The sequence below is a fragment of the Lagopus muta genome, chromosome 1 (genome assembly GCF_023343835.1).
Source record: "Lagopus muta isolate bLagMut1 chromosome 1, bLagMut1 primary, whole genome shotgun sequence".
NCBI classification, from domain to species: domain Eukaryota; kingdom Metazoa; phylum Chordata; class Aves; order Galliformes; family Phasianidae; genus Lagopus; species Lagopus muta.
Window position 1 is genome coordinate 104,568,111 of NC_064433.1, and position 26,800 is coordinate 104,594,910.

At 37.5% G+C, this 26,800-nt stretch overlaps 1 protein-coding gene across 4 annotated transcripts in view; it reads right to left on the reverse strand.

The window, feature by feature from the left end:
* Positions 1–9: 9 nt before the first annotated feature.
* GART (phosphoribosylglycinamide formyltransferase, phosphoribosylglycinamide synthetase, phosphoribosylaminoimidazole synthetase) overlaps positions 10–26,800 on the reverse strand; it is a 38,177-nt gene continuing 11,386 nt past the window's right edge. For all 4 annotated transcript variants that reach the window (XM_048953965.1, XM_048953948.1, XM_048953957.1 and 1 more), the window contains 20 exons: positions 25,098–25,193; positions 24,209–24,383; positions 23,447–23,558; positions 22,647–22,715; positions 20,467–20,592; positions 19,445–19,532; positions 19,036–19,121; positions 18,259–18,427; positions 17,489–17,720; positions 15,265–15,359; positions 13,981–14,090; positions 13,257–13,455; positions 9,535–9,783; positions 9,035–9,187; positions 7,940–8,143; positions 7,498–7,629; positions 6,761–6,891; positions 5,250–5,391; positions 2,229–2,344; positions 10–857 (listed from right to left, as the gene is read on the reverse strand). In XM_048953965.1, coding sequence (XP_048809922.1) covers positions 675–857; positions 2,229–2,344; positions 5,250–5,391; positions 6,761–6,891; positions 7,498–7,629; positions 7,940–8,143; positions 9,035–9,187; positions 9,535–9,783; positions 13,257–13,455; positions 13,981–14,090; positions 15,265–15,359; positions 17,489–17,720; positions 18,259–18,427; positions 19,036–19,121; positions 19,445–19,532; positions 20,467–20,592; positions 22,647–22,715; positions 23,447–23,558; positions 24,209–24,383; positions 25,098–25,193 — 2,867 coding nt within the window. In that variant the 3' untranslated portion in view covers positions 10–674. The remainder of the gene's footprint in view (positions 858–2,228; positions 2,345–5,249; positions 5,392–6,760; positions 6,892–7,497; positions 7,630–7,939; positions 8,144–9,034; positions 9,188–9,534; positions 9,784–13,256; positions 13,456–13,980; positions 14,091–15,264; positions 15,360–17,488; positions 17,721–18,258; positions 18,428–19,035; positions 19,122–19,444; positions 19,533–20,466; positions 20,593–22,646; positions 22,716–23,446; positions 23,559–24,208; positions 24,384–25,097; positions 25,194–26,800) is intronic.

Genomic DNA, 26,800 nt, shown 5'->3' on the forward strand with positions numbered 1-26,800 from the left:
TCAAATCACTAACATTATTAGACTTTTATTTCAAATCCAAATTGAGATTAGGACACAGAAGAGAAACTGGTTTTCTCCAAGAGTAGTTCTAAAGCGCAGACAAGGAGCTGGAAGCAGATGCTTCTGGTTTATATGGAAGAAAAATGATACTTCTAGTAAAAAAAAATTAAAACATTTTCACAGCTATACTAAAAATTAAAAAAGAAAACTGAGTGCATTTTCACAATAATTCAACTGTGAAAAATACTTTACTGTTTTCACTTATAACATTCCCTGGGTTTGCATCAGCATTATTTTAGGTGAAAATACCATTCCCAGAATACAGGCACTTAACTTCAACAGAAGTTTTAAAGAACGTCTCACAAGCAGAGAATGCATTTTGTATCCAGTCCTAATTCCCTTTCTGTTCAGGCCAAAGCAGGCTCTGCTCTTTTGGCTCTGAACAGATCTCTGAGAGGAATTCACATATGGATTGATGGGGGAATCCCTGAAGGCAAATGGTCAGCAGAAGTTTAATTCTATTTGGTGTCTGACTGAGAGCAGGTTCAATATTTGAAGTCAGTGGATATGGCCAGAATCTGGGCCGCTTTGTGAAGAGAATACAGCCTGTGCGTTTTTCAACTGTGACCTCCGTTTTGACCAATGGATGCATTTCAACTGCCACATCCAAGGATCTACTTCCAGCAGATCTTGCCGGCTTCGCCCACCTGCACAGCCCCACTGGCAACGAGCTGCAGGGCAGCAGGGAAAGCCCGATGCTCCGCCTCCTTCACCCGCTCAGACAGGGTCTCCACTGTGTCACCAATCTTCACTGGAACTGCCTCTTGGAAAATGATTGCTCCAGCATCAACCTCCTCCTGTAAAAGCAATAACCAGACAGTTGTGCGGTTGGAAGATGAAGAAGAGGAGCATGGATGTGTAACCATTACTGGAATCCAGCTGCTGCAGAGATTTGTTTGTCATTACTTTATTGCAGGAAACATGAAATGAGGCTAAGGTGAGGAGTACAGAGAATATGCTGACACACAGGCCTGTGAGGAACTGCCAGAAGTGTAGGTTGCAAAGAAAAAGGAGAAGTGAGTGACATGTCTGCTCCAGAAAACAAAAGCCGTGTTAACTGTGGACGTGACAGACTGGATATTGGGCCTAGCGATGCCATTTCAATTCAGAAAAGTGAATTAGCCAGCTCTGGCATAGAGCTAGACCACAGGACTGGCAGATCTCTCTTCTGCATGTTAACGAGGCAGAGCTCGGCTGTTTGTTTGTGGCTTCTCATTGCCACACAGGGAAGAAGCAGTCATGTTATGGAGAAAGGAATGCAATTCTTCTAACTAGAAAACGAGAGAAAAACTGTTTTGTTTTCCAAGGGAGAGCCAAAGTCATGAAAACAGATACCAGGAACAGTGGAAAAAAGGCTGATAATCTGAAGTATGCAGTTGAAGACTGGAAAAGAGTTACTGTCAACTCTGATAACCAAACAAGATGGAAAAAATCTCCCAGAACTGATACAAAGTACATCTTCCAGGCTGAGAGATCTCTGGCATTTGAATCCTCAGTTTTTGACTTTTATCAGAAGGCTGGAGCACTTTTCCTATGGAGACTAACAGAGAGAACTGGAGGCGCTCAAGGCCAGGTTGGATGGGGCCCTGGGCAGCCTGAGCTGGTGGGAGGCAGCCCTGCCCACAGCAGGGGTTGGGGCTGTGTGGGATTTCAGGCCCCCACCAGCCCAAACCGTTCTATGATTCTAACATTAAGTTTTTCTGTTTCCACAAACACAGGATTACTTCTTAACAAATCTAAAATTCTTGTGCCGCTTCCAATGTTTTTGTTTTGTTTTCATTTTTCTTCTTCTTGAAGGCAACAAATAAGGAAGGCTGTATGATAAAATATAAGAAGTTAGTACTGTTCTCTAACAAAGATTTTAGGGTTAGTCAAGACATAATACAAACTATTACAGCCTCTGCAACAGCTGAACTGGCAGCAGTGAGATACTTAAGGAAGAAGTTAACTAAGGTGAAGTTTTAACTCCTGTATGGACTATTCATTTCCAGTTCCTTTTCCAGGGACAGCAAACTCTAAAGCACTGTGTTGCCTAATAATGTTATGAATGAATGAATGAAGGAGAAAAGGCAGTCAAGCAGGATACTGTAAGGGATTTCCACACAAGCTCCAAGGTGAAAAATCTTAAGACCTGTCAGTGATGAGGGGTGGAGGAAGGAAATACTTACAGCCACGAAGTGCACAGTACAGCCTGTTACTCGGACTCCAGCTTCCAGCACCAATTTGTGGGCATTTGCTCCCTTAAAGGAGGGCAGTAGGGATGGGTGGATATTCAATACTTTTCCTAGAAAAGAATAAGTGAGGTCATTGCCTTTTAGCATACAGACTTAAGACTATACTTCCAAGTATATCAATAATCAACAGAGGAACAATACACATCTGCAAAAAGATTTTTCTACACACTGACCTTTGCACTTATGCTTATTTTTTAATATTACTGCCAGATAACCAACTGAAAGCATTTCAGAATGTGTTGCCATTTCAGAAAATCAAAGACAGCAGTTACAATGAACTCCACAACTAAAGCACAGTTCTCCAGTGACTAATCATCAATATACGTATCTTTTTTTTCCATTGTTGTCCTTTCTCTCCTCATGTTGTTCTCCCTCTTCTTTCATCACAAGCACAATCCCTTCTTACAAACTCAATACCCCAAAGAAATTTGGTGCAGCTTGAAACTGAACAGATTCCTATGACAAGGCAAAAATTCTTTAGCTCAGACCTCTCCTTCCCATCTGTTTTGGCTTAATGAAAGACAGCAGCTGCTAACAGAGGAGTCCTTCGCTCTGCCTTTTCGAAAAGCACCTGTCTACCACTACTACTGTCCAGGCACAAAGTTGGCTAGGAGATCCTGAAATGGATAACATAACCTTCAATGCTCAATCAGGTGGGCCTGTGGTTAGAACCCTGGGAAGCTTGTACCCTAACATTTTCCTTAAATGAGAAAGCATATGCCTTAGCTCCTGCGTTGCTGTACAGTGGGAGACAGTACCTATCCGTGCTTTTAAGGTCTCACTTAGAGCAAGTCATCATTAAACCATCAGAATACCTTCTTTCTTCTAGCACACTTTCCCTGTCTGCTTTTAATATGTCTGTGACAACTGTCCTGCCAACTCTGGACTACGATGAATTCAAAAGGTGCTAAGCAGTGCTGGTTCTTCTCTTAGATTCAGTACAAACCCTTGCAAGATTAAGGAAATGACCATCAGCACTATTTATATCACAGTATGCTATGCCCACGCTATCTCCACATACCTCCTGCTTAGGCTGACTGTGTGTCATCAGGATTCACTGAACACCACCTAAATGCCAAGCAGTAAGGCTGAGCTGACATATGCTGGCGGAGGCAGCAGTGTACTGAAATAGAGGCATGTGGTTTTGTAATGTGAAATGAAGGCCATTGCTGGCAGCGCAATACAAAACCTGCATTCTCACCGCAAGGATTCATGCGGATTTTGACTTGCAAAACTTCGAGGCAACCGTAGCAACTGATCTGTAACAATATCTCAAACGTCTTTTGTATCTCAAAAATACCCCCTTTTAATCATCAGCATCTTGAGCAAAAGAGCATGAGCATTTGCATCTTGAGCAAATAAGTACTGAGGACTCTGAGATAAAAATAACCCTCTGCACTTCTTTTGGAGTTTCCCCAGTTTTTCCTTAGATCAGCAACTAGTGGGCATGGTAGGGATGGGCTGAGGGTTGAACCAGGTGATCTTAGAGGTCTTTTCCAACCTCAATGATTCTGTGATTCTGTGAAGTGCTCTAAAAGAATGTGGCTTTCTGTTTGTTTATTTCTTTTTATCTGTCTTTTCTGCTAGGATTCACAATTAACGTCTCAGTATCATTAAGCAAGAAGAGGAGTTTCACAACTAACTTTACGCCCTATGTGCTTGTAACTGCTGGAGAAAGGGAAATTAACAGCTTTTAGGTGAGCAGCAACAAAAATGGACTGTTTCTGGACAGTTCAGACTAGCAACAGCAGCTGTCTAGAACACAGACACCTGCATCCTGGTCTTCTGGACTCTACACTAGACAGAAACAAATCCAATTGACCCAATTTAAGTTAGTTGACAGCTTTAGTATAACACAAATTGTCTCTGAGGAATGCTTGTTTTTCAAGAGAGGTTTGAAAAGTAGTTCGGATGTAAAAGGTGGTGTCACACCCGGAAGAAAACAACAGTCACCATGTGAACAACAGAGGTGGCCCAGAGAGCTGCAGAGTACAGCGTGACCAGCTGGCGACCAGTGTAAACATGCTTAAGTAACCATGACTAAGTCTGAAGTAAAGCAAATAGTGAGAGAAATAGCTGCTGCTGTGTGATTCAGAACTCCCTGCATGAAACTGAAAGAGAAAAGATAAGGAATGTAACAGCTGGAGGAGGCAGAGGAACTATCAGCCCCTAACAAAGAAGTGCAAAATTGGGAGATGATAGAATCACAGAATGGTTTGGGTTGGAAGGGACCTTTAAGATCATCTAGTTCCAATCCCCTACTATAGGCAGGGACTCCTCCATGTAGACCAGGTTGCTCACAGTCCCATCCAGTCTGGCACTGAACATCTCCAGGGAGGAGACATTCAGAACATCTCTGGGCAACCTGTTCCACTGTGTCATCACACTCACAGTAAAAAATGTCTTTCTAATATGTAGTCCAATAAAAAAAGATGACTAGAATGGAGACACCAAACACCTCTGATGAACAAGAACCACCCAAAGTTTCACACAGCTCCCAGGATGCCTGACCAAAAGCCTATGAGATGTTAACAGGAACTACATATTGCCCTGCAGTTCAGCCTGCAGGCAAAGTTCATCTGGGAGAGGAAGGATTTCTCCTTGGCTGAACACTCTCCTTCCCACAATCAACACTTACTGCTTGGGCAACAATGAGGCCCACACCTCATGTCTGCAGAGGCCAAAAGCCTTCCTTTACAACATTTTCCAATAAATTAAAGACCACCATTTGAAGGTGGCCTCCTCAAGCTTCTGTGAAATGATAACAGAAGGGACTTTTTCTCTTTCACCACTTGCCTTACCAAATGTGAAAAATCTCGTTTTCTTGCAAACTCAAAATTAATATGGTCTCTTTTCTATGGTTTCCCTTTTTTCCTGATTATAATTTATAAAAATGCTTTTTTTTCTTTTTTTTTTTCTTTTCTTAAAATGCATACGCAATTATGCAGCACTTACCTTCCCATTTCTTGACAAAAGGACCTGACAGTATTCGCATAAATCCAGCAAGGCAGATCAGCTCAACTGAGAATTCTTCAAGGACTCTGTCAACTGCACTGTCAAACTCAGTGCGACTTCCATACAGTTTATGGTCAATAACCTGTGACAATACAAAAAAGAAAGAAACATGAGCATCGAGTTAATTTAATATAAAAGTCATAAAAATAGGATGGAATGGTACTCTGGAGTCATTAGCAAAAAAGAGAAAACAACCAGTAAATCCCCATGTGGCTACAGTTAGATGCCTATACACAGCAAGAACACTTCAAAAATGCATACAGCTAACAGACAAATAACCAGTCTTAATTCCTATAAACACAGGGTAATTATCAGAAAGCCAAGCTTTATCTCATTAGGCCCACAGCTACAGACCCCAGTGTTTGCATACAATTAAGCTATAAATGCAGGTCATTAGGATAATCTAAAGTCTAAGAATGATTTCACCTTAAAATATGATTTGTGTTAAGTAATTTGCCTCAGATTATATCACAAAACATTGAAAGAAAGGTCAATCGTGACTATTTAAAAAAGCCCTTACTGCAAAAGGACAGCATCATTGCATTATTTACTTTCCATCTAATACAGACTAATTAATTTCAACAGGAATAAGGTGGTGCTACTTAACTTACTACAATTGTAGTTTTTTAAATAAAAGTACCTGTTAATTCCTACATCACTCACCATGTTGGCACATTTAAGTATCATAAAGTAGTCTTGAAAAACCAGAACTAGTGAGCTGAAAAGGTGGCAGGGGGCACTAGGAAGAAAGCCTAGCTCAACCTGGGCTGAACTCTACAATGACACAACTAGGTAATAACTAGTAAAGCACGTACAACTCTGTGCCTCTGTTCTGTCACTAGTCTTAACCACTGAGACAGCCCTCCAGGATGAAAGTGTGCACGGGGACTAATCTTCCATATCATCTCTAATTACTGCTGAAAAGCAACTGTAAAATGTTCCTAAGTCAGAACAGTGGCATTTCCTATCTGTACACAAATGGCAAAGCAGTGCAGTGATGGATCCAATGACACAAAGGGAATCACAGTTTGCTTTGAATGAATCCTGAAAAGCCTGAAGCAATGCCCAGGGAAACAATGAGAGGTCTCATTAAGTTCGACCTCTCTTACTTCATTCAAATGCTTCTTCAACATGTTACTTTAAAAATAAGCTCAGATAAAATACCCTGCTACTTCCGTGCACTTAAATAAATGGTGAAGCTTAAACTGTAAAAGTTTTGCACTGGTTTAATATAGTGACCATTCCCACCCCATCAGCATTAATAGTAGCATCTGTAAGAGTGAGAACAGGAAGTAATTTGCTCCCATGTTAGGTAGTTTGCCCAGGGGCACAAAGATCAAGACAGAACAACAACAACACATTAAGACTTTTTTTAATCGCTATTTCACAGAACTTTTCTGATGTAGTCAGAGCTAATGAAGGTTAATTTTAAAAAGATGAGAAATACTTACCCTTGTAGGAATACCAGCTCTTTCAGCTTTCCTTAGCCCCTCCACACCAGCTTTGTTAGAAACAACAAGAACTATTTCTGCAAAACTGGTGGGTTTCTTTGTGCTATTTATGAGGGCTTCCAGGTTTGTGCCTGAGTGAAAAAATAATTCATGAATATCAAGCTGTTCCTAGGGAATAAATATAGTCAACAGCTACAATAGGTTTTAAATAAGTGGCAATGTGAGTGAGACTCAATCAAAAAACCACCAATGTCAACAGTAATCTCTTATTTATTGACATTGCTGGAAACTAAATCTGATACCTGCAGTCTACAGGGCTTTTACTAGCAATTAGCTATGTAAACTGTAGTTGCTGAAATTGTCCTGACCTCTTAACAAGTGGAAATACTGGAAACTCTGGAAGTGACTATGGGGCAAGAGGAAACTGATCTGTTTGTAAAATAATGCTGCTGTCTCAATAGCAAAAAACAATAGCTGCTTGAATCTAGAGACAACAGAAATTTGTAGCTAAAATTAATATATGCAATTTATAGTTAGTTTGCTGCAGAGGGTAAAGATCATTTTGTTTCTGAATGAAATTGAGCTAAGGGCAAAATCTATGCTGCCTGTTACTGAGCGCTGAAAGCCTTGTTAGAAAGTGAAGCTTACACAACGCAGACTTTCACAGACTTCAAGAGATTCTGATTCTGAGTTGAAGTTCCTTTTTCAATACTCTAGTAAATAATGTAAACTCTCACCTGTTCCAGAGATAAGGACAGCAACCTTCACTTTGTTTGTTTGGATTTTGCCTTGGATATGGCTGTGCACAGACAATGACCTATTTGCTTGTAAAGCTTGAAGCAGGTTATGGACTTTAACATGGGCAGAACCTGAAGACATAGAAGGAAAAAAGAAAGTAAATAAAGGCAGAAACACAGAGAGGAGGAAAATATCCATGAAAAGTCAACAGTGACACTGCTTTACTTCTCAATATTTATTTATAGTTCTGGTGACATTTGACATTGCTAAGCACATGTTCTACAGACTAAGACAGAAATCACTAGGACTGACAATTTAATACCCTGTGCACAAAAGCCATGGAGGTGCCAATTAAGTGTTTGTCAGCTGAATGGCATGGAGAAGCATCGATGAAATAATTTAGTTTTTTGTTTTTATCAAGGAAAATAAAAATCCAGTAACCTTTTTGTAGAGGGACAACTTTTCCAATCAGCCAGGCTGCCTCGTGTTTCTGCACTTCCTTGAGCACCTGCTGAGCCAGCTCCTTCTGAACAATCAAAACTGCACCAATCCCACAATTAAATGTCCGAGCCATCTCCTCCTCAGAGATGTTGCCTTCCTTATGGAGCCAACAAAAGATTTCAGGAATCCTCCAGCTAACAGCATCTGAAGAAAATTGAAAATACAGATAAAGAGTGGAAGGCACTACCTATGCACAAATACTAAAATTATTATAGTACTGAGAGGCAAAATCTAGATGGAAAGCACAGACTAAGTCTCACAGCAGCATTAGTGTGACTGAAATCAGTTTCAGATGCAGAGAAACAGCTTGTTTCTCTCTTTCCTTACTGAACACGACTAGGGAACAGGAATGAAGTTTCACTCAGACAAAATTAATCATAACCCTGCACTTCAAACTATTAATGAATAATCCAAAATGGGTTGTAAGGCAGTCTTTGGAAAATCCTCCTCTCGAAGTTGACAACCCTGCTTCTGGAGAAACTATTGTACAAGAACAGTATCCTTAAAAACTGTCACAAAACCCACAATTCTCCCAGTTCCAACAAGAAAAGGGCGGATATACAGCATCACAAGAAATGCTTCTGGACTAGTCTCTGTAATGGAACTCCAAAGAAAGTAAGTTTCTTTCTTGTCATGTTACGTTTAGTAACGGAAGCATGTAATGGAAGTAATGGAAGCATGATGTACACACAGTTGTAGAATTCAGAACTCTATGATAGTTACAACCCAATTGAACACTGCATAACTTATAGTAAGTTGTTTACCTTTCCATATTTCACTTCCCTGTAAAAAGTGAAATAATATTTCTAGAGTATATGATGAAATTGTGATGAGGATTAACTGAAGTCCACTGAATTGTGGGAGATCTACTCCAGCTGGTAACCATATGTGAACACCCATCAATAACATCACTAGCGTTATATAATTACAAGTAATATTGCAGGTTTTTGCAAATGATGACAATTCACTTTGGGTTACTTCCACATCTATACATGTTAAGATGCAAATGTTTCTCAGCTTTTCTTTCTATCTTACCTAAAACGACACCAAAGGAGTCTGGGAGAACTCTGGGGATGTTTTCCAGCAAGCCTCCCCCAGTGATGTGTGCATAAGCTTTCACGTGGCCTGAGCGAAGGACAGGCAGCAGAGTCTTACTGTAGATCTTAGTTGGGGTTAACAACAGATCTCCTGTTGATGAAAGAAGATGAATGAAGACAATTACAATGCTGGGAAAAAAAAAAAAAAAGGGTTACTCAATATAAAATTGGGGAAATCTCAGAATGCTAATTTGCCAGATAGAAGTGAGCATTGAATAACACAGAAAAACAATGCCTACCTTTCAGCATACAATTAGTTATTTAGCTTTGTACTCTTTCCTGCATACATGATTACAGGGAACAAAAAAAGATGAGAATGTGTTTGAGTAACTTTCTCAGTGCCTTAGAAAAATTACAAAAGCAAAGGTACAGACAAGAAAATTGTGTGAATTTTTCTGTTCAGAAGTTCAAGGGAAGAAACTGCATTAGAAACAGCACCTAACGTCTGATCACCAGAGACGCCAACTCGAGAAGAGAAATCCAGCGATGACTTTTCAACAATCCTCCTTACAAGGCTGTAGCCATTGCTGTGAACCCCAGAAGAAGCGACTCCAATAACCACATCTCCATCAGCAATTCTCTCTAGCTGGGGCAGCATTTGCCCTCGCTCTACTGCACCGACAGCAAATCCTGCCAGGTCATACTCGCCGGGTGGATACATGCCTGGCATTTCGGCAGTTTCTCCTCCTGTGAGAACCAAATAAAAGGTGAAGGGACTATTAGAAAACTACTGAAACCTGCAGTGTGTATGCAGGTTTTCAATGTCTTAAACTCTTAAGAAACTAATAAACTGATTTTTTTAGTTAGATAAACAAACTTTAGAAGTAATTAAAACCAGCTTTGTCACAGGCTCTTCAATTAATCTAGCAATAGCAAATTGTGAAAGAACATTTCCCCTTTCTTTCTGATGAGTATCAGATTGCTGTATATTCACATTTGAAAACCATAGCATATATTTAGAGCTTCCTATCTCCAAATTCTGCCAGATCTAATATTCCTCATTAAAAACTTACAAGATACGAGAAATTCATAAAAGAACCTCAAAAGCACAACATTTTTATCAGTTTTACTTGCTACCATAAAGATTTTATACATAATATTGTTCTGATTTCCAGTCATGCCTACAACCCAGGTATCATTGTCGCCTCAGTTCTACACAACTAAGGTTTACTGACTGTTCTGGGAGAAACCTCTAAAAGACAGGCTTTCTACCCATCCATGCAGCTGAAACAGTAATCCAGGCTATTATCTTATGTTCATTTTTAGGACATCATTTTGTTTTGTTTTTAAAACCATGTTTTGTCTGGATGATGTCATTCAGAATGCAGTTTGAAAAGGTAATTCTCTAGGCTTACATGGAAGTGAGTAACATCACTCAAACATCATTCTCACAACACCAGCATTGGTTCCCTTAGTGCCCTTTGGGCATAAGCTGATGGTCTTTGCTATTGAAGACCTGTGTTCAGCCTGTCATATCTCATTCAGTCTAGAGAGAGTAAATAACTGTATTTAATGCAGGAAAGGAGCATTTACTGCTCTCTGAAGTTTTCTGAACAGCCATCCTTACACCATTCCATCATTCCAGGGAGGAACTCAAAGCCATATCATTATTATCTTTCAAATTCCTTCACTGGTCCTGATTGTCAGCAAGAAAAGAGGTTGAAAATGATTAAGTTGCCATTATATTATGATATCTGACTAACATATTGACCATACTGTTCTTGTTTGTTTGTTTGCTAGATTTCATTCATTCTTCTATTTCAAAAAAGCATCTCTGAAGAGGTTACAAATTGCTCCTGAGCAATGGTGAAGATGGCCTTCTGCTCAGTGCTTGACTGCTGCTCAATTCTAGATTCCCTGTAACTGTTCCATGTTTTCACAATACACTCCTGTAACCAACTTTAAAAATCAAAGTTCATGCTAAGTGTCATTTGCTTAGATACCTTGGTTTTAAACCCCATTGAATAATGTGTGAAACTGAGCATCTAGGTATGTCCGTCAGTACCTCACTAGTAAGAGCTTAAGGTATTTGAGCAAAGTATTCAGCTATTGTAGATATGCATGGAAAGAATTCAGGAACATGCTATAAAACAAGACTCACCACTTCGCTGATGAAGTGATTCTGTACAAAGACAGATCTACATGCTGCATGCATGCACAGTGACACAAATGTCTTAAGTCAGAGCCCAAACTGAAATTTATTTTAATGATTCTGGAGAAGAGGAAGCTCGGGGGAGACCTCATTGCCCTCCACAACCACCTAATAGGAGGTTACAGAGAAGTAGAGTTGGCCCCTCCATTCTGGTAACAGAGATAGGATGAGTGGGAATAGCCTCAAGGTGTGCCAGGGGAAATTCAGGTTGGGTATTAGAATAAATTTATTTTCCAAAAGAGTGATGAGGTATTGCAAGCAGGCTGCCCAGGGAGGTGGTGCAGTCACCGTCCCTGAGGTGTTCAGGAGCCGTGTGGATGTGGCACTGAGGGACGTGGGCAGTGGGCGTGGGGGGGGTGGGCTGGTGGTTGGACTGGGGGATCTGAGAGGACTTTTCCAACCTTAATGAGTCTGTAACTCTAAGATTCAGGCTACAGAAAAACATTTCTGCCTTAGATACACAGTTTCTGCATCCTCTTTGTATCCTCCCTTTGGATAGTGTCAGAAATCTGGGGAGTAAATCATGGTTGTTTTACGTACGAGTTCTGACTTCCTTCAATTTCAGCACAAAAAAGATATTTACTAACCATTTACAAAATTGAGATATTGTTTTCTAGTACTAATTTACAAGTCTTTAAAGCCCTTTGCATTTTGAAAGTCTTCCAATTGGAAATAAAATCTTGAAATTTCTGTAAATGGTTTAATAGCAAGATTTCACCTAGCATGTACTTAAGCTGAAATATGAATGGTTTGATTATATTTGATAACCTGAGAGAACATTTTAAGACAAAACATAAAACTGGCAAACACTTCATGCAGAAAAAAACAAACAGAACATAAATAGCTCCTTCTTCTAAGCTTGTAAACTCCATCAAAATAAGACATACTCATTTAGAAGCTACTCTTATCACCATCTTTCTTAAAAGAGTCAAAAGAACAAAGTACCAATTATCAGGTGGTACATAAAGCAAGATAATTGAACGGTCACTTTTATTCTCAAATCAAAAGCCTTTTTGAAAAAGTATGGCAGTTCTCCAAAGAATATTTTTATAAAAGAGAAAAAAAAACAAACAACGGCCTTATTATGAAGAAACAATTTTCGGGGTTTCATTGCTTTGGAACTTAACCCTGTATTATATTTCTTTTCATTTATATTGCATAAATGAAAGACTTATAGAAAGCATGTCTTTCCCACTGACCTAGAAATATTTTTATTGGGTTGAACAGTTTTAAATGTATATTTTTTAGGATTTATAAAGTAAAATTGTGTATTATTTTCCATGGAGAACTAGACTACTGTATACCACAATACATACATCATTTGTTAGTAAAATGTACTATGGACTTGTATCATAGGGCCTAAAAGGAAAATACTTAAATTTGAGTCTTAACAGCTTGGAATATGCTTTAATTTTTTGTTTTGTTTTTCTGTCTTGTGGTTAACATCTGCGTCTTAAGAACTGAGCTCCAACTCAAGTTTTTCCTGCATTTATAAACACGCTCTCTGGCTTTCCAGTTATATGATCTTGTGAGAATAGACTGAGCTCTATTTTGCTGCCAAATTTGTTTAAAATCAGCCAAGAGGATCAAAAGGTATTATGTACACATACAGGGAGACATATATGCATAGTAACACATACAAATCTTGTTTCTAGAGGAAAACTCTAAAATTTTCTCTGAGATAAAGGATAAAAAACAAGCCTATTTGGCATGTTTTCAAATTCATTTGAAGAATACAAAGAATTAAAATACAGGAATTGTTAGTTTTCTAGGTACTTGTTATAGTCACAAAGTTAAATAAAAATATATGAATAAGAAAATGTATAATACAACTTCCTGAGCATTTGTAAAGTACTTTCTACTCTCAGTAGGCAGAAAACAAAGACATGACCTTTTTTTCTCGGCTCTAAGATTCTTTAGCAGACAAGGAAAACAAGCACATTAAAACCAATTATAAACAAACTGCATACAATTTTTCACTCCCTTCAAAGAAGAAGTGTGTCCATACCCAAAAGAGCACATCCTGCCTTTTGGCATGCTTCAGCTATTCCTGCAATGACACCCTGAGCCACTTCAACATCAAGTTTACCACAAGCAAAATAGTCAAGGAAGAAGAGGGGCTCTGCTCCTTGAGCCAGGATGTCATTGACACACATAGCAACCAGGTCTTGACCTATAGTGTCATGTTTCTTACACACTTGTGCAATCTGCAAAACACAGTGAGAGAACCTGTTGGTTAGATTTCAGAAACTCAAACACAAGCAAAGTCTGCAGTGGCAGGGGACTCATGTTCTTTCTTTAGAAGCTTTTTGAGGAGCAGCTTTAGCTAATAACACTTTTGTGTTTCTCTCCTACAGTTCTATTTTAGGAATTTGTACTTTCTTAGCAAGTACCAAAGGAACTTTACAGAAGAAGACTGGAGTGAAAAGGATTTCATCATAGTTTGTGTAAAAGCTATAGCAACCATATAATTAAAAGTTTTCTCTGTGAGTAATCTTCTCAAAGATTTTTCTACCTGTAAGAATGAGCTACTTTAAGCTTCTTCTCAAGGATGGCTATTCACATGCCAAAATGCACAGTAAATTATTTGGCATCAAGAAGGCAATTAAGTTTTTCATTTCCTTTCCAGAAATATAAATAGGTATTTTTAAGCACAACTGATCTTTTGTGGTAAAAAACAGATAGCTGTGTGATCAAGCAATTTCCATTCTGTATGTCAATTTTCACATTACCTTGAGTTTTGTGCCAACACCATCGGTTCCAGATACCAAGATAGGATCTTTGTAACCAGCTGCTTTCAAATCAAAGAGGCCAGCAAATCCTCCAAGTTCTGCATTGCAGCCTGCCAGCCAGAAAAAAAAAAAGAAAAAAGAGAAAATAAACTTGTATAGGCTTCTTCAGGATCTCTAACATCAGCAAATTCTCTCTGAAGTCTCTCAACATGACTTTGTCACCATGAGACTTTTCTCTGACACTTACAGCATCTTCATAGAGACACAGAATCTCCTAATTCTCTTAAGTTTGCTTTGTTTTTTTTCAATATTATTATCTAAAGCTAAAAATATAAAACTTTGTGACTGAATATTCAATAATGACAGGGACTGCTGCATTTAGTATTTTTCTGAAATACAGGAAAGGAATTGTTGTGACAGTCCTAAGTCTACTGCTTCATAGGACTTGAATACTAAATATTTTCCAATGGAAATCCCCTCTCTCTTTGTTACTAATGCCTATGGTACTTTAAGAATCTCTCATCCAAAGACTGGTTATGACAGGGTAAATATGGTAATCTTAAAACTGAACTTGGTTAAATCCTAAGATTGAAACAAATATGAGTGAAAAATACTATTAATGCTAACAGATGACTACTTCTACCACTGTGTATCTCCATGTATTTGCCTCTCCACATATAGCTGAAATTATTTGAAGGTTCTCATATAATTTGAATTAAAAGGGATATATCATAAATGATTGATATTTTAATTTTACCATAAGAATTACAAGGACTTAACAGACCAAGATATTACAAAATAGGATACCTGATATTACAGAAAAGGATGGGCTGATTCTGTTTGGTATAAGCAAAAGATATATGACATCTATCTCAAGAAATAGTATATCTGAAAGTATTGGTGAAGAATTCAATATCTTGTATCACTTGTATTTTTTTCTAAACATTTATCTACAAAAATTGTATAGCTATCTAAGCAGGAATGGATAATCCACATAATCAAAGTAGAATTTTTTGCTTGCATTTGCCTTTTTTGAGTAACAAATCGTATTTTCTAATGCCTTTAATACATATGACATTTGGGAGATATATTTTAGAGTCATTTGACAAGAAAATCTGTAATCTTAAGGAGCTACATTTTGAAGAAATCACAGGCATTAGGTTACATACCACTACTATTTCTAGTGTAATCTAGACCTACACAGAATACGTAAGTATTTGGATCAAGATGATAAGCCCTGTTACTGTGAACCAACTGAAAGAGAAATGAAGGTCCATCTCTTACCAGATCTTGATGTGGCTGCAGCTAGAGGTTTAATTTTCTGAACCAAAATATTCCCTGCTGCGATGTCTACCCCACTGTTTTTGTAAGTCAGGCCTCTGAAAGAGTGTTAAAAATGTTTCAACAACTGATTACTAAATGTAAATACATGTATTTTAAAATAATATTTATGTTTTTGTATCATTGTTTCAACAAGGAGATTAGCCACTCAAAATCCTATACTGCTGCCAGTGAAGTTCTTCAAGTATCACTCTTTTCCTACTTTTACAATCACTTCAATCACAGAAAATGATTTCTAGTTATTGCAGTACTTATTCTACATAGACTCAGTAACTCAAAGGTTAATCTTTTCCTGTTTGGATCCTGACATCACATATATACCTGAAGAAAGGGACTATTAGACAAAAAATAAAAAAAAATCCCTCAGCCATGATGTAAGTGGATCAGTGGATCCAATTTTGTAGGCTAGCGCCATATAAGATCAATGTCAAGTTAGCTGCTCTAAATCAAAGTATCAAATAAGTTATTTCTCTGTGCCTTCTGGAGTTTTACAACTGTGGCTTAAAGCTGCCTCTCCTCACCACCTTCAGTGATACCATCACAAAAACATCTGCACCTCTTTTCTTTTTACATGCACAGTGCAAATGGCTGTATGTAACTTGTCTGTTCCCGTATTCACAGTGGGACCTTTTCATTTTGGAGATGATGCAATTAATGACTAATACAGGTACAGCAAAGCAACTACTGTAAAAAACAAAGACCTGTGCTACCAAGCAAATACAAAAGTACCTGCACACACACTGTATCACTGCTAAAAAGTTGCAAGAAGAAAATTATCATAAGCAGCAGCTGTTCAGTCTGTGAATAAGGCTCAATGAAATATCAGCTTTCAATAACAAGAGACAAAAGTCAGCCCCTTTCAGCCTGAACATAATCAATACTCTACATATTTTCACTTCATTTTAAAAAAGCACAATTCTTTAAAAGGAGAGCAGTTTTTTTTGAAATACTTATTAAATAAATCTTCTGTATATTTTCACAGAGGGAAATGCATAGGATTTAACCCTGCCAAGCTACTAGGGGGGGAGAGGTGTATCCCCAGCCTCACAAAGCCAACCATCATGGCCTGTTCTTCCAATTTTAGGAGAGGAAATGATGTTGCAGACTCAAGGGCAGTGAAACAAGCACTGACTGTAGGCAGCCTCAAGGAAACTCTTGCATAAGGTAGAGATCATTGGCACAGATGCACTCCAGTCAAGAAATTTCGTGGCTCTGGCTCATGAGCTCAGTGCTTTAGAGAACTCTTTGTTATTCTCCTCTCACACAAGGACAACACAAACACAAATTACGTATTTTCACACAAATTTGTCAAGAGATGCACAGTGCTTGAAAAGGAAGACCAGGTAGGAACATCCTTGTTCATGTAGTGTGTTTATTGATTATTGATTATAATTTTACAATTATAATTATATTGATTATAATTTTACAATAAACTAGTCAGTATACACTGTTAGCAAAAAAAACCTTACTACTAGCATGCTTCATAGGCTACAAAATAGTCAGTTATCAAAAGTTATGTTTTAAGCTATTTGGAGAACGAGCATGCAGATATGCCTTATATTAGCTGAAAATGAGTAGAAAATCTTGCAAAAAAAATCTCAATAGCATCAGAGACACAGCAAGACACACTGCTTTAAAAAAAATACTCTCTTAAGACTGTATATAGTATAGTAATAATAATAGTATAGTAATAGTAATAAGAGTGATAAATTTTACCCAGGTTTTTAGTCAACTGTTATAATGTATATATCACAACTAACTGCTTCTAAAGACTCTAAAATGACTTGATAAAATAGCTCTAAATTTGTTCATGTGTATTTTTCATGATAGTAACATATGTTTGGACAACTGTTCTAGAGCAAAAGTGATGGTTGAAAGTGTAAGGAACAAAAGTTTTGTTTTCCAAAAGCAGACAGAACGCAGATTAAAGTTACTTTTGCTTGTCACTGTAGCTTAACTCAGACTTGGGAAAATAAGAACATGAATCAAAGAGCTATCAAAAAGCCTGTTCCTTCACTGGCTGGTCTTGCTAAGACTGCCCACTAGGATACCAGTTAACACTCGTAGAGTTATGTATAATCAACATCTATTTATAAATGTAAAATAGTGATGTCTTTAAGTCCCTTTTACACCAGTTGTTTCCATTTCAAGTATTTCAGATATCTACCTGGATTGACTCAGGAAAGCTATAGCCCGATAACCAATGTCCTTCCTATAAATGGCACCCTTGAAGTTTATGGCTGCTACTCCCTTGTTGGCTTCTTGCAGTGCTCTCATTAGATCTTCTTTAATAGCGGTCACTGTAAGGACTCTTCCTCCATTAGTCACCACTTTGCCATCCTTCAGGGCTGTGCCTGCATGGAACACCTCCAGTCCTAGTTCTTTAGCCTCAGAAAGTCCTGTGATTGTTGTTTAATCAAATAAATCCAGGAGGGAAATAAATAAATAAATAAATAAATAAATAAATAAAAAGAGATCATTAGGACATTTTTCAATTAAAAACTCAACAATTACTCTTTCTAGAAACAATCCAATTCAGTGTAATCATTCTAGGGAGTACAAAGAAATCTTTTAAATAAACTACATTTTGTGGAGAGATGAGTCTACTGCTTGCATGCTCAGAGACACAGAAAGGTATTTAGCTATGATGGATTTTATACTTCAGTGACACAGAGACCACAAAACATATCAGCATCAATATTATGTAAGATAGGCTCAGAAGCACTTCACTGTAACACATGTTAAAGAAATGCTACAAAACTTAACAATATAGTACAGAGATTTTAAAACTCTATGGGTGCACTAGTAGTCTTTAATGTATGAAAATTCAGTTGACCCATAACCACAAGATCTTAAATTTCTATGCATCTGGGTAAAAGAGAGGCTGGAGAGATGGGAGAGTAACCAAACTTCTGCAGTTTCTCTTGCTGTATTTACCTGTTATTTCCAAACCCTTTGGATACGTTCCTGGATACCCTTCACTAGCCATGACCACAGTCACAGCTGCACTGTCTTCAAACCAGACTGGCATGGAACTAGACAGCTTTTTATTGATAACTGCTTGCATAACTTCGTATAAATCACTTTTCAACAGTGGAAGAATCACCTACAAAAATATAGATTAGTTTTTTTTTTTTTTTCCTTCCCATTTTCTTCATGGAGCTTTAAAAATATTACATCAACTGTAAAAATGAGCTTTCACATACTGTATTTTCACACATATATACATCTTATGCATAATCTATGTACCTCTAAAAAGACTTCTCCTTAGAGATTATTTCTCTGGATAAAATAACTGCTGTGTATGGAAAGGGAAAGGTAGAAGCCAAAGAAGCCTATGGTGCTCTGAAGAATGGAAAAAAAGAGTTTTGTTCCACCTGTCAAAAGGGAGTGGAAAAGGACATGCTCATTTTTTAAGTAAATATAGGGGGGAAAAAAAAAAGACCATTAAATTCTGGAAGAGATATGGAAATACTGAGTTCACTTTTGTAACTCAGCTCAGTCTTGTAAAATCCATAGTTGAGTATAACCTGCTAAAATTTGGAATGGAACAAAATAATAACAGACTTTCTATTTTGAATCAACTATCAAATATTTTAAATCTCAGAGCAATTAGCTAATTATTAACCTGAAAGTTAGTAAAGAATAATGGCAGACAGTATATCAGACATTTCTCCTCCCATGATGATAAACTGTATCTACAAAATCACTCACCTGACATTCTGGGTCACCAAATCTGCAGTTAAACTCTAGAACTTTAGGCCCATCTTTAGTAAGCATTAACCCAGCATAAAGCACACCTAGAATTTAAAAAAAAAAAAAAAAAAAAAAAGCATTTAAAAAAAAGCAGAAAAATGATATGAATAACTGTATAGGTCATTAACACTTTAACTGCTGTTTCTTCTGCCCTACTTCATTTAACAGCTATCCCCTGCTAAGGAACAGGCATTGATTATTGATTGATTTCAATGAACTTCAAATCAAGTCATTGATGCTAAACCCCATTTCCAAATAAATCAAAGTCATCTCTCTAACTTGCAGTGTGAGTTAGGCCTACAAAGACGACAAAGTAAAGAAGCTTTCTTCCCATTTATAATTAAAAACCCAAAACTTTTATACATACCAAGATAGGGGACACCTTCTTTCCTCATGCCATCAACAGTCTTCTGAAGAACAGTTTCTCTTATTTTCAGCAGTAAATCTTTAGAAATCTAATAAAACAGGATTAGATAACTGTAAAAACAGAGCATGTGATTTTTTCCCTGCTGTTACGGCGTTTTGAAGAGCCAAGGAGAACACCTGGATGGTCTGTTGCTCACTCCAACACATCACAAAAAGAGAAAGCTAATATTTTTTCCTTTCTCGGCAGGCTACATACTACAGCATTAATACAACAGGTTGGATCTTTTTCAGTCATATTTCCATGCTTAGATCTAAACGTGCAAGTAGTCCCACTGGCTTCACGGGAACAAAACATCTACAAAGTCATAGCAGCATTCAGATAAGGCCTCTCCAAGGGCAAATGATCTACGGAAAGCACAGTGGTGATTTATCATATTTTGTTGAACAAAATTAATAGCTTTTTAAAGGAACAAAACTGTCGATTTTGGAAATCCAAAGAGAAAATTTAATGGCCATAACATACGTCAACAAGAAGCAAAGTAAATCCTTTTGCAAACAGACTATTTTCAGAATAGAAAACAAAAAAAAACAAACTACTATGAGCTACAGCAAGAATTCATCATTAGCTTATCTTGACAAAAACAAAAAATGTGGTTTAAGCATTTATTTCTAATGATGAGTATTTCATAACACTTGGCATCATAGAATCATTTAGGTTGGAAAGGACCTTCAAGATTATCAAATCCAACTGAAAAAGAAAACAAATCAAAATATGAGGTTTCAGAAATAAAACTTCCATCTTAGATATTTTAAAATGATTTGGTAGAAATAACATCCTCCATAGAAAAATGAATTATCAAGTTACAGGCTTTGACTTAGTTTGTTTTAGACAACAAATTCAATCCACAAGACGCCACTGCCCCCATTGCTCTGTTTGCCATAGTGAAACTGAAAATCCAGATTGCTTTGAGTACTAGAGCTGCAGTATGGTTGCAGCAATACATCATCTTATTGCATTTTTACCTGAGGTGCTGGAGAATAAGCTCCCATCCCTCCAGTATTAGGGCCTTCATCTCCATCCTTCAACCTCTTGTGGTCTTGCGCTGGGGGCATGGGAGCAATTGTTGTACCATCAGTGAAACACAAGCACTGGAAAACAGGAAGAATAATGGAATTCCAAGCATATGACTAACATTTCATGAAGTGCAAAAAAGAGAAAATCTTTTATTTTTGATGTTGCAAAAATGCATAATTAAGAGTACAAATTCTATCTCCCTAATAAAGCAAACTACAGCAATCTGAACACTTTCTTCTTTTACTCAGAAATCATTGCCTCGCTTTGTAAGACCTTCCTGCAACAACCACTTCTAATACAGCATGTAGGAAATTAAGTCTTTTCTACAATTTTAAAATTAATATATATATATTATTAATATATAATAATTAAAGATAACACCCATAGCTGTACTGAAAAGAAATACTCAAAAAGTTTTAAAAAAGTCTCTAAAATGCCCCACTGTGGAAGTTATTTCCTCGCTCCTCCTCCCCTCTGCCCTGGAAAGAAGGCATTACATTCCTTTGAAAATTTCCTTTTTCTTGTTGACAAAACTCTGCTTGCTTTTACCTTACTTATAAATTACTTATATACCAGCTGATTTGAAGCTCAATATCTTCATAATAACACATCTGCTAGCATCTTACATAACTGGATAATGATGCTCACTGTTTGGGCTTCTGATAGCACTACTACTCACAAAAATACTGTATAATGCTAATTAAAAGCCAACTCAGGAATCCCCTGGAAAATCCTAAGTGCGAAAATATGATAAACTAGCAATTTGTGGAAGGTTAATTATTTTGACAGGCAAAGTGAGCAGTATTTTCTTCTTTATTGTGATCAGTCATCTTAGGAAAAAGAATTTAATTTGCATGCTTACATTAATGTGTTCCGTTACAGTAAATCTGCATGCATCCTAATGACAACACATTTTTCACCAGAGAATGGAGACCTGGATAACCCGTTGGTCCCTCACAAGGTCAAACCAGCCAAGAAAGAATATGGATGACAAATGTCTGCAAATATAATTTTTCATATCCAGCAGGAAACCACATTATAGAGTGACTGGCAACAGTTAGAGATGATCGCTTACTTTACAAATGCCACCACCTCCAAGATCAAAGTTCACAACATCTAGTATAAGTCAATTGCAGCTTCAGGACTCAGGAACCTGAGATGGTATTTGGCTGTTCTACTTTGTGTGATGCCAGTGTCAAGTTCCCAAGCAACCTCAAAACCAAGCTCTAATTCTCCCCAAAACTGAGCTCTAATTCTCCTTTTCTCTTTTACACTCTGCTGATAAAATTTATTTTTTAAATCAAGGAACAGAATCATGTTTAAATGAAATTTTCTCTCTCCACCTGCAAAGTAAATCAGTGATGTCAAAACTTTTAGCAGCCTTTGGTTACATGCCCTTCAACCCTGAGTGCATTCCCACACTGCAGTATTTCTGGCAATGAAACTGATTAAAGTGTCCCGCCTGCACCTGTCTCGTGTTGCTTGTTCCTGTGCACCAAAGAAGTTTACTGACCCCTCAAGATATAGTTCACTATGTTCCTTTAATTAGCAAAGATGATTAAAAAGATTTTCATTTTCCCAACCACTCATTCTTCTGTTACTCTCACTTCACCACAGTTACTTATATCAATTTCACATGGGACTGGGCTAAAACCAGACCACAGAAAATATGCAAGTTGCTGCTGCTTTCCTTGAAAAAAGGTCTTCAGGCTATAGCCCTATGAACAAGTAAGTACTACAACTGAATCAAAGGCAAACAGCAGTGAAGGTGGAGGAAGAAGGAAGGGAAGAAACATCCTACACTGTCTTTATTGCCAGAGAAATCATAACACGGAAGTGCACACTGCATTATACTCAACATTTTTATGTTCTGATTTTTTTCCCCTTGTGGTAGCAGCGGATTACTGCTTGAGCTATTCACTATTCATAATTTGAATTATTTTAACAGACAGCAGGAAGTTTGGTTCTTAACACATCTGCCTTTATTTAATAAAATGATATTTATAAGCAGGTAACTGTTTTTAATGTAATAAAATCCTTTTAATCCCTGCTGTTTACTTACCTGTCTGGTGTTTCTAAATATCTCAAACATGTACAATCTAAGGGCAACAGTGAGATGCATACTTACAGAAACTTCTTCCCCCTCAAGAAGTTCTTCAACAACAACAGTTTCCCCAGCTGTGCCAAAAGTTTTATCCTGCATTAAAAAGTCAATCTCTTCAGACCTGTATTTCAGTCATTTTATAACAATCAAAATACAAGTGTTTCAGATAACGTCTCATACAAATCAGCATTGCACCACTGAACTATAAGATACTATGCTGCAGACACCAGCTGAGGACCTAACCTGTGTACATCTTCTTTTTCAGTTCTATGTTCCTGACTGTTCAGATGGAACTGCTTCGTTTTGGTTCCCTTCAGATTTTGATGCTAATTTATTTCGTAAACATCCTAACCAAACATATGCTTAAATATATAACTCTACAGGAATTTTACTACACGTGTAAGTGCTGTGTATCAGGAGTTTTAAAGCTGATGTTGCATGTCAAGATACAGCTTAATTGCAGTGTTAATGTTAGAGCACTATAGCACCTGATTCATTGTAGCAGAGTCCCCAAGGACGCAGAGATTAAAAGCAATTCATACTGAATTAACTGCAGACCTTCAGTAAGAGCCATTTTATTTTAGCCTACATGTACTATACCTAGAAAGAGTACTTTGCCTCAAGCAATACATATGACAGCTTTCCAAATAATGTCGCTGTCCAAATAATGGATAAAATATTTGACTTCTCCTAGCTAAATGCCTATTATATAGAAATAAAAGGAAAAAAAAAAAAAAAGCATCTCAGATTTTGACAGGGATAACAACTTTTTTTTTTTGTTTTGTGAGAACTCTTCCAATTGGTGCTTGTACGTTTCTACTCACCTGCATGATTTCATTAACAGCTTTACAGGCTTCTTCTTTGTTTGATGCCACAATTACTCCTTTGCCAGCTGCCAGGCCACTAGCTTTTACAACTAAAGCAGGGAAGTTTGCACTTTAAAGATAGAGAAGAGAGATTCAACAGTAACACTCTATATTCCAATTATATATTTTAAGCATTCTGAAAAATGCTGACAGTTGCAAAAGCAAAATACTCATCAGTATTATAGTAATAACTTCGTGCTACCAAGCAACAGACAAATAAAATCCAGGATTCTCTTGTTATGCTGTCCCGAGGATTTCTGCTTCCTGGTTTGTTTACCACTGAATTTCTCTATGGTTCTGAAAGGTTGCTGTTCTTTGGACAATTTAACATTGTAGCAATGTTCAGTCAGTTCTCTGATAAGTAGATCACGATTCGCTGAGTAAGCCCACAAGCAGAATTTATACTCATGGAGGCAAGTACAGAAAATACAGAACATACTACATCTTTCAGACTGGATTTCAGACTGTCAGATCAATTTCCATAGTTGGCAATCTGAAAAAAAATAAAAACTTCTCCCATATTTGCTCGTAGAAAGCTGAACTTTTAATTTTCATTAAAAGAGCAATAAATAAGGAACCATTAAATTATTACTGAAATGTGATAGACCTTTAAAACCTCTGCAGATGTTCTATCACAGCTAAAAGTATTAATACATTGGTAAGAATTTGTTTTGGATAGCTGGCACATTGGAAACAAAAATCCACTACAAAGAATTTTACCTGTTAATGAAGCCACATGCTGCTTTTGGATCAGTAAAAGATTTCCACCTTGCAGTTGGGATCCCATGACGATCCAAGAAGGATTTGGTAAAGCTCTTACTGGACTCCAGCTGAGCTGCCTTTGCCGTGGGACCAAAGCATCTCACTCCAGCTGCTGTCAAGTCATCAACAATTCCTAAAAACACCAACACAGAATTTTTTTTCAAATCACCAGATGATTTGTAAGTCATGTAGTTCAAATCTACAGACACATTAATTTGTTAGAGCAAGCATTCAGGAGTTATAAGCCATATTTATATTTACCCTGTATCTGTTTTACAAAATGGGCCTTACATGTATTTTTCACTCTAACCAAGATCAAGTAACTCTACAGTATTTGGAGTTAAGAAGACCTGTTGCATTTTGTAAGATATTACAATCTTTCCTCAGTTTATTACAGCTTTTAACCAACCAGTTGACACTAATATTTCATGAAGATAACAACTCTTGATCATGCAAAAGGATAAAACTGAAATTATCACTGTTAAGATTTTTTTTTTTACCCCTGAATAATTCTTATATTTGAAAGAATGAAAATTCCACTGGAAAACCAATACCCTTTTTGAGTTTCTCATATGGAAACACTTCGATACCTGTTTTACTAAACTCAAACACTTTGAATGAAATTGAACAGTTAAGGATATTTTAACTGTTATATTTCTCATGTGCTTTGAACTTTATTTTCATTACAGCAGAATCCTGAATTTCAGGGAAACTGCCACAGAGGATTTGTTTCTTTTCCTGATGAAGACACTCAGATACTGCTGAGTGGTGGAGAAAAGATGGGGACTAGAATTTATTTTTCTTTCTGCAGCAAGAAAGCTATCACTTTTAATTTTCTTTCTCTTACCAGCAGCAAGAGGAACCTCTGGACCAACCACAACCAGCCTGATCTCCTGATCTCTGCAGAACTGAGCAAGTGCAGCATGATTGCTGACTGAGACAGCTGTCAATGACAGAAAAGTGTGGTAAGACTGTATTCACTACTGTTACTTGGTAGTTATTTATCATATAAACATGAAGTAGTGTTTTCACAAGTCTCACATCCTTGAATGGCAAGACACTGTGAATCTGGAATAGAGGCATGCACTCATATATAAATACTCAGAACAACACATGTACACATACGGAAAAAATCCAAACAAAACAAACCACTGAAACCCTAAGCAAAGGTTGTAATTTGACATGCACCGTAAACCCATCTTGCTCTTGAAGGTGGAAAAAAAAGTTTCAGGTTTCCTTATACTGCCAACATGTTCTCATCTCTACAGACATCCTGTGTGCCAGCACAAGAAGCATCACAAAAGAGCCAAATGAAAAATAACTCACAGGCAAAACCAATATAATAATAATAATAATTCAGCCAGTCTCTTCCTTGTTTAGGTTCACCACAAAGCTTTACATATGTTCATGCCAGAGCACTGCGGGGGACAGGAACAAGTGGCTGCTTGTGGAATTGCAATTGCTTTTTTTTCTTCATGTAGTGACAGTTAAAAAAATGCTACAATGAATGGTGATTTTGCTGAAATAAAGCAAAATCTGAACACTTGTTCTTACATTAGTAAGGAAAGGTACTCTAATTATGGGCATAGATCTATTGGCAAGTTACAAAGATCTATAGCACAGTTACATTTCTGTAAACAAGCACTTAACATGACAATTGTTGCAATTCCAAAAACCATGCAAGCAAAATAAAAAGTTTGCTAGAAAGACCATAATGTCAAGTCTCTTGATAAAAAATTTGCGCAAAGGCAACACGAAATGCAAGTTCCACTACTTTATCGAAAAACAAATAAAGCCAAGGTCTGCAGAGGACTGGTACGTGAACTCACAGAGTCAAAATGCTGCAAGCGTGGCCCAGCATGGATTGGCTGCCTGCACTGGGAGGAAACTGGCACATCAGAGTACAGATCTGCAAACAGAATGAAGTGCAGATCCTCCCTGGTGATGGAATACTTGCAGTTTTGTCTGTGAAGTCATACTAGAGACCACATTGGCAAGTATGTGAAGAACTGATGTCCTCTTCCAGTCAAGTTTCCAGAGAAGTGGAGGGAGAGAAATGAGAAGCAGTGATAAAGCATCTTCTGTTAGACACATCTACACAATTATGTTGGTGCACACTTTGCTTCTGCCATCCCACATGAATAAATTCTCCCCTTTCACGAGAGAAGCTATTATTCTAAGACATAAAAGCAACTATCTGAAACTTCTCTTCTGATTGCAGATTTGCCCCATTTAGGTGGAGTGTTGGGGAATAAAATGCTAATAAAAACTACCTCCTTGATAACCATTCAACAGTTCAATTACTTTGTTCCATGAAGATGTGTAAGTAAGGAATGAAAGGCCTCTGAGACCTCTGTGCAATTTATCCCAATTGACTTCTGGCTCACAAGAGAGTAAAACCAAAAGCATAACACACTTGGCTTTATAGTACTGGTTAACATAAAGGTCAATACTGTCTTTCAGTCCCACATGGCAGTTGTGAAAGCAGTTCAAGAACAGCAAATCCCAGCCAAAGAAAATGGGAGCTCTGGTGAGCAACTGAAGAGGATC